The sequence below is a fragment of the Clinocottus analis genome, unplaced genomic scaffold (assembly GCF_023055335.1).
Source record: "Clinocottus analis isolate CAN_PGR_092001 unplaced genomic scaffold, fCliAna1.0.p SCAF_7, whole genome shotgun sequence".
Lineage (NCBI taxonomy): Eukaryota > Metazoa > Chordata > Actinopteri > Perciformes > Cottidae > Clinocottus > Clinocottus analis.
In genome coordinates this window covers 4,457,537-4,465,940 of record NW_027176229.1, presented here as the reverse complement: position 1 = coordinate 4,465,940, position 8,404 = coordinate 4,457,537, and the positions used below count along the sequence as shown (strand labels likewise).

Sequence of the window (8,404 nt, the reverse complement as noted above, 5' to 3'; positions counted from 1 at the left end):
TCCTGATGACCTTCCTGTGACTAAAAGCACGTGAATGAGCAGCCAGGACATCTGAGGCCAAGTCAGAGGCCCGTTTACAAGTGATTCAGCCGATGACTCAAAGATCGCTATCAGAGTTCTCAGCTCCTCTCTTCTCTTTAGCCGTGAGCCGTTTGGCCCTGCTTGTTACAAACATGATCCTCTCTTCCCTTTAGCTGCTTGTTACGTACATGCTCCTCTCTTCCCTTTAGCTGCTTGCTACGTACATGCTCCTCTCTTCCCTTTAGCTGCTTGCTACGTACATGCTCCTCTCTTCCCTTTAGCTGCTTGCTACGTACATGCTCCTCTCTTCCCTTTAGCTGCTTGCTACGTACATGCTCCTCTTTTCCCTTTAGCTGCTTGTTACAAACATGATCCTCTCTTCCCTTTAGCTGCTTGTTACAAACATGATCCTCTCTTCCCTTTAGCTGCTTGTTACAAACATACTCCTCTCTTCCCTTTAGCTGCTTGTTACAAACATGATCCTCTCTTCCCTTTAGTTGCTTGCTACGTACATGCTCCTCTCTTCCCTTTAGCTGCTTGCTACATACATGCTCCTCTCTTCCCTTTAGCTGCTTGCTACGTACATGCTCCTCTCTTCCCTTTAGCTGCTTGTTACAAACATGCTCCTCTCTTCCCTTTCGCTGCTTGCTACAGACATGCTCCTCTCTTCCCTTTAGCTGCTTGCTACATACATGCTCCTCTCTTCCCTTTAGCTGCTTGTTACATACATGCTCCTCTCTTCCCTTTAGCTGCTTGCTACGTACATGCTCCTCTCTTCCCTTTAGTTGCTTGCTACGTACATGCTCCTCTCTTCCCTTTAGCTGCTTGCTACGTACATGCTCCTCTTTTCCCTTTAGCTGCTTGTTACAAACATGATCCTCTCTTCCCTTTAGCTGCTTGTTACAAACATGATCCTCTCTTCCCTTTAGCTGCTTGTTACAAACATACTCCTCTCTTCCCTTTAGCTGCTTGCTACATACATGCTCCTCTCTTCCCTTTAGCTGCTTGCTACGTACATGCTCCTCTCTTCCCGTTAGCTGCTTGCTACAAACATGCTCCTCTCTTCCCTTTAGCTGCTTGCTATGTACATGCTCCTCTTTTCCCTTTAGCTGCTTGTTACAAACATGATCCTCTCTTCCCTTTAGCTGCTTGTTACAAACATGATCCTCTCTTCCCTTTAGCTGCTTGTTACAAACATGCTCCTCTCTTCCCTTTAGCTGCTTGCTACATACGTGCTCCTCTCTTCCCTTTAGCTGCTTGCTACGTACATGCTCCTCTCTTCCCTTTAGCTGCTTGCTACGTACATGCTCCTCTCTTCCCTTTAGCTGCTTGCTACGTACATGCCCATCTCTTCCCTTTAGCTGCTTGTTACAAACATGCTCCTCTCTTCCCTTTAGCTGCTCGATACAAACATGCTCCTCTCTTCCCTTTAGCTGCTTGTTACATACATGCTCCTCTCTTCCCTTTAGTTGCTTGCTACGTACATGCTCCTCTCTTCCCTTTAGCTGCTTGCTACATACATGCTCCTCTCTTCCCGTTAGCTGCTTGCTACGTACATGCTCCTCTCTTCCCTTTAGCTGCTTGTTACAAACATGCTCCTCTCTTCCCTTTCGCTGCCTGCTACAGACATGCTCCTCTCTTCCCTTTAGCTGCTTGCTACATACATGCTCCTCTCTTCCCTTTAGCTGCTTGTTACATACATGCTCCTCTCTTCCCTTTAGCTGCTTGCTACGTACATGCTCCTCTCTTCCCTTTAGTTGCTTGCTACGTACATGCTCCTCTCTTCCCTTTAGCTGCTTGCTACGTACATGCTCCTCTCTTCCCTTTAGCTGCTTGCTACGTACATGCTCCTCTCTTCCCTTTAGCTGCTTGCTACAAACATGCTCCTCTCTTCCCTTTAGCTGCTTGTTATGTACATGCTCCTCTCTTCCCTTTAGCTGCTTGCTACGTACATGCTCCTCTCTTCCCTTTAGCTGCTTGTTACAAACATGCTCCTCTCTTCCCGTTCGCTGCTTGCTACAGACATGCTCCTCTCTTCCCTTTAGCTGCTTGCTACGTACATGCTCCTCTCTTCCCTTTAGTTGCTTGCTACGTACATGCTCCTCTCTTCCCTTTAGCTGCTTGCTACAAACATACTCCTCTCTTCCCTTTAATTGCTTGCTACGTACATGCTCCTCTCTTCCCTTTAGTTGCTTGCTACGTACATGCTCCTCTCTTCCCTTTAGCTGCTTGCTACGTACATGCTCCTCTCTTCCCTTTAGCTGCTTGCTACGTACATGCTCCTCTCTTCCCTTTAGCTGCTTGCTACGTACATGCTCCACTCTTCCTTTAGCTGCTTGCTACGTACATGCTCCTCTCTTCCCTTTAGCTGCTTGCTACAAACATGCTCCTCTCTTCCCTTTAGCTGCTTGCTACGTACATGCTCCTCTACTCTCTTCCCTTAAGCTGCTTGCTACGTACATGCACATACATGTACGTAGCCTTTAGCTGCTTGCTACAAACACGCTCCTCTCTTCCTTTTAGCTGCTTGTTACAAACATACTCCTCTCTTCCCTTTAGCTGCTTGCTACATACATGCTCCTCTCTTCCCTTTAGCTGCTTGCTACGTACATGCTCCTCTCTTCCCTTTAGCTGCTTGCTACGTACATGCACCTCTCTTCCCTTTAGCTGCTTGCTACATACATGCTCCTCTCTTCATTCACTCGGCCCCCAGACTGAGTCAGTGACAAGTGAAGAAGCATTTGACCAGCGTTTTGTCATTTACGTTTTTATTTCAAACTTTTTTCACAAACTCTGCACAACACACATAGAAACATGTCTTTCATAGCACCAACTCAGAGAACACAATGAAGTAAATAATACATCTTAACAGTTGGTGGAGGAGCCTGTAGGGCGTCTCTGCACACAGCACATCGAGGTGATGAGCAGAGGAACTCTCCAGAAGCTAAAGCAGGTCTGGTCACTGAAAGCCAGCTGTGAGCTCACACAGCTGGTCAGACATCACTTACTTTAGTCTAGTTAGCCGCTGACAGTACTTCTGCAATTCACATCTTTATTACTAAATAAACCATTACATGTTCGGACAAACCATGAAAAAGGTAATTGGGTGGACTGTTTTGTGTCTGATGGAGATCTCTTTCCTCATTTCCTTCTCACTGGCCAACAGTCTACAAAGATATGTAAAGAAATGAGACTCCTCCCTTTTGAGAAGTTAACTTCACGTCTAATTTTTTTTTTTTTTTTTTTTTTACAGTTTGTAATTTTTGCACTAAAGATCATGCTGAAATGCTAATTAATATTTCAACCACATGAAATAAGTTTTCATAAATATTAAATACAGTTGACAGTCCCAGCAGGCTGTAACGTCACAAACGTCTGCTTTTCATTGGCTGGTTTTCCACCTTTTCACAATTCTTCTGCATTTCTCCTGATTGCTGGCACATTTTGAAGCAGTGTGGTCTATGAACCCCCACTTTGGTTTTGAAAAACTTCCCCTTTTTAAGGTCTCGAGTTGGGCAAGTACCAGCTCCCCCGACAAGCTGTGAGTACGATAAATAACCTGTTTGTTGTTTACACCAATGAGGATCATTTTGGGGGAGGGGCTTTGGAGGGACGGGGTGGTAATGTCGCTGACTCGGCGATCATCTTGCTTGATTTAGCAACCTTTGGGTCTAGTGCAGCTAGCTACCATCACTGGAAAACTGTTTTCAACACTCTGCAGTGTTTTTACAATGGAAACCTTTAAAATGTAGAGCACTCTTGCAGATTTCTCCAACGCTGCTTTAAGCCATTAGTTTATGAGCTGATAAAAATGAGTTAAAAACTAAGCAGTTTATAGCTTCAATGAGATAAAAACAAACCCGTAGTCGAGCATATAAATTTGCTTCTTGCTCCTGCCAATCACACTGTGGGATTAGATCTCTCACAAGCCGTGGCTAAGAAACCCTTAAATCTCCATGAAGGTGCAAAACAATTCAGGATCGGATTCAGGTGATTCTTGCTGATCACTCAGACAGAAGTTCAGCACCGAAGAACGTCTCTGATTGTGATTGGACAATAGAATCGTGTTCCAATGATGTCACACGTAGGCTGCTGCCGGCCGCCAGGGAGAACAAGCCGGCCGTGTAGAGGCTCTTTCTCCACTGCTGCATGCTGCAGTTCACCGAGTCCACCGACGACAACAGACGCTCGTCGTCCCCGTAGCTTTCCCGGATGGAGAGCACAGAGTTGGAGAGTCTCAGCTCATTCACACACTCAGGGTTGTCCCGGCTCTCATACGTGATCTGCAGGAAGACTCTGTAGATGCCCTTCCTGGGCACTATTAGGTTCCCATTGGAGTAGTTGAACCCTCCATGACAGAAAGCAAGGTCGTCGTTCTTCTCCCATTGCAGATAATTCCCTTTGACGATGTTTCCACGAGGAGCTAGGGAGGAGAGCAGAGAGGTCAACTGAAGTGCTCCTGTTCCTGTCTCATTTCTACATAACAAGACGTTTGTCACGATCTTTAAGGAAAGACAGGGTTTATTTTCAACCTTATCTCTATCCATCTGAGTTTGGGATAATGTGTGAAAACACCTGTTGTTGCCCATGTTCTCAAAGTGTCCTTCCTCCATCCAGCGGCAGTGTTGGTGGGAGGAACACCTATGTGCTAATTCAGCTGTGGTAGCGGTGGGACGCGCCGCAGGTCGAACACTTCCTGGTTTCTCTTTGCTCCTGTTAGGTTTCAACAGTGAAGTCGGCATCCCAGAAATATGAGTGAGTAAGTCGTGGTCGAGGACGAAGGACGAAGTGTTTTAATTTCAGCTGACTACACTGACTGCTGGAGCCAGAAACATGCTGCTGTCATGAATGTCGAGGGCGGGCAGTTGTCCCTACGACAACCCAAAGACAGCTAGATGCATCTGTGCTGCTATGTCAAGGTTTTAGAGATGGATACAGCGTGTGGAGACTGGTGAAGTCTGTTTGAGCCACTCTTCCTTAACTACCCTCCAAAAGGCACTCTCACATAGCGTGTAGAAAAGGGCCCATTTCTATGTTTTTTCATTTATTATCCTGCATCAAGCCCATTTTATACAGTTTTAGAGATGTAAAATAATATCTATGTACAATTTTATAGTGATTGAACTTGCTCTTTGTATCCCTTGTAGCCCAGCCTGCATTTGATATTATTTCTCGCCATTCATCTTCCCTCATCTCAATGTCAAGATCTTTTTGCAACACCAGTCTCAGGCCTTCACACATTCCAGCTTGAATATTTGAGATTTTTTGATAAAATGTTGAGGCAGACTGTAAGGTACGGGAAGCACTTAGGAACTCCTGCATCTCTTTCTTTTCTTTCTCTTCTCTTTTCAGTCCAAACCCAGACCCCATGCTACTCCTCAACTGTAAATACTTAACTACTACAAATCCATAACAATTCCCTCATTAAATAATTATACTGTTTAAGGATTCCTTTGGAAATGGTTGCTGGTATCATCATAGAGACGTAACTAAATTGTGGAGCCACCACCATCTTAATAATACAAATTTTTCCCCATAAGATAAGATTTAACACTTTCCATTTCTCAAAGTTTGTCTTAATTTGTTTGTATTAACTGAAGCATATTAATAAAGATTATGTTTTCTATATCTGAGCACAGCCTAATACTCAGATATTTTAGTCCCCTTGGACTCCATTTAAACTGGAATGACTCAAGCATTGATAGAATGCATCCAGACTTTTGACAATTTATTTTATAACCTCACATTTTTGAAAACGATTCAATTGTAGATATAACATTAGGAATTGGAACCAACGGATCCTTGATCTGTAATAAAATATGATCTGCGTACATAAACACATTGTGTTCTTCTTCCCCTTGTACGACCCTCTTAATACCTGCCTCTGTCCTTATTGCTACAGCCAAAGGTACCAAGAACGGTGTAAAGAGTGAGGGGCGAAGAGGCTCTCCCTGTTTGGTACCACTTGTTATCACTGCTGCTCGTGGGTTTGAGTTACGCTCACCCATTGAACAAATGTTTCCCCAAATCGCTTAAGGGTATATCGCAGGAAACTCTACTCTATCAAATGCCTTTTGCCCGTCCACGAAAAAAGCAGCTATGGAAGGGGTTCCCCGTCTCAAGTTGTCTGCGGATGACTTCATGAATCCTACTTGATCTGAATGTATTAAGCGTGGTTGAATAGCTTCTAGCCTCTTTGACAAAATCTTTGTTAGGTCCACATAAATCAAGCTCAATTTCGGGATAGGGTCTTTATCTTTTTTTTTGTTTTGTTTTGTTACAATGAAGGATATCAGAGCTTCAATGTATGTTCCTGGCAGCTCTCCCAATGAGAAGGATTCTTCATACACAGTTGTCAGGATAGGAGCCAATTTAGCGATATATTTATTGTAATATTCGGATGGAAAACCATCTGGCCCAGCTGATTTTCCAAGCTTCATTAAAGAGATAGCAGTGTTAAATCCTCTACTGTTATGGGGCTGTCCAAGCAGTTTTTCTAATCTATTGATATTTCTGGCATTCTGGCAGGTTATATATATATATATATATATATATATATATATATATATATATATATATATATATATATATATATATATATATATATATATATAGAGAGAGAGAGAGAGAGAGAGAGAGAGAGAGAGAGAGAGAGAGAGAGAGAGAGAGACAGAGAGAGAGAGAGAGAGAGAGAACAGTGCAGTTACCTGTGAGCATGGCACGTGGGTTCTTCAAGTCCTGCTGCTGCTGCTGCTGGTGATGGTGATGATGATGATGATGATCCTGCTGCTGGCTGCTGACCCCTACGAGACCCATTCAAAGTGTTGTTCAACACATTGATATATGATTTGCACATTTAATCTTTCCTGACCAAAGAAGATATTTACCTGAGGAATGACTGTCAGGCTGCATCACCGGCTGTCAGGAGACACACATCATGAACATAATGAACATAGGAGCTGGCCCCATTGCTATTGCTAATTACAAAGCATATTCATATTTGAACAGAGTTCATTTAAAAGTAGCTCGGACGTTGTCGCGTGTCTCATATTTGTGTCTCACACTATGAAAACAAAGAACTTGTGATGCCTCTCAGTCACAAGCTGTGCCTGAGACATGAAGTTACGGACTACCGGTACTGCGAGCGGTCAAGCGGAGCCCGGTCTCCCGTTACCTGGCTGTGGCCGCCTCGTCCTCCGAGCACCTGCGTGACGAGCAGCGCCAGCGAGCCGGTGAGGAGCACCAGGAGCCCCGCGGCGAAGCCCCATGCCAGCCGCTGCTGGCGGCTCTCTCTCCGGAGGAGCAGACGGATCAACACGTCCTGCCGGTGAAGTCCTGCTTCAGTCCCGCTGCAACAGCAGCTGTAGCAGCCCTCTTCCTCCATGCAGACGGTGTCCCGGTGGCGACAACCTCCCATCTATTTATGAGGCGTGTCGCCCACGTGAACCACGTGCGCGAGAGTCTTTCACCGAGTTTCACTGTTATGCCCCAACCACGAACTTCCTCTTCCCAGGTTATCTTTCCGGGAGCAACAGGACAGCGTTATAGGCCCGTACCTTTTTATTTTTATTTTTTAAAAACTTACATTACACTATATTAGATTACACTAGATCACACACTGCATAACACTATATTACATTACACTATATTACACACTACATAACACTATATTACATTACACTAAACTACATTACATAACACTATATTACATTACACTATATTACATTACACTATATTACATTACACTATATTACACACTACATAACACTATATTACATTACACTATATTACACTACACTATATTACATTACACTAAACTACATTACATTACACGATATTACACTACACTACATAACACTATATTACATTACACTATATTACATTACATTACACTATATTACAATACACTAAACTACATTACATAACACTATATTACATTACACTACACTACATAACACTATATTACATTACACTATATTACTTTACATTACGCTAAACTACATTACATAACACTATATTACATTACACTACATAACACTATTTCACATTACACCATATTACATTACATTACACTAAACTATATTGCATAACACTATACTACATTACACTACACTACACTACATTACATTACCTTACATTACACTATATACCATTACCTTACATTACCTTACATTACAATACACTACATACTAAATTTCATGAACATATATGAACGTTTACATGTCTAAATACTTTAGGAAAGTGACTTTGATGAAAGAAAGCAGTAAGAATGCTCGGGCAACGATCTTTACTCTGAAAGGTATCTTAGTATGATCGTACTGCTAATATGAGTTAGCATATAAGTGTATTTTGTAGCTAGCTTACACTACTTTGTCTAGTCAAT

General features: G+C 43.1%; 1 protein-coding gene across 1 annotated transcript; it reads right to left on the bottom strand.

The window, feature by feature from the left end:
- Window positions 1-2,822: 2,822 nt before the first annotated feature.
- LOC137805160 (lymphotoxin-alpha-like) lies at window positions 2,823-7,438 on the bottom strand. Its single transcript, XM_068604955.1, has 4 exons — window positions 7,196-7,438; window positions 6,909-6,939; window positions 6,729-6,824; window positions 2,823-4,444 (listed from the first exon to the last, which is right to left on the bottom strand). Exons 1-4 carry the CDS (start codon window positions 7,436-7,438, stop codon window positions 4,026-4,028), a joined length of 789 nt encoding a protein of 262 aa, XP_068461056.1. The 3' UTR covers window positions 2,823-4,025.
- Between the last annotated feature and the right edge of the window lie 966 nt (window positions 7,439-8,404).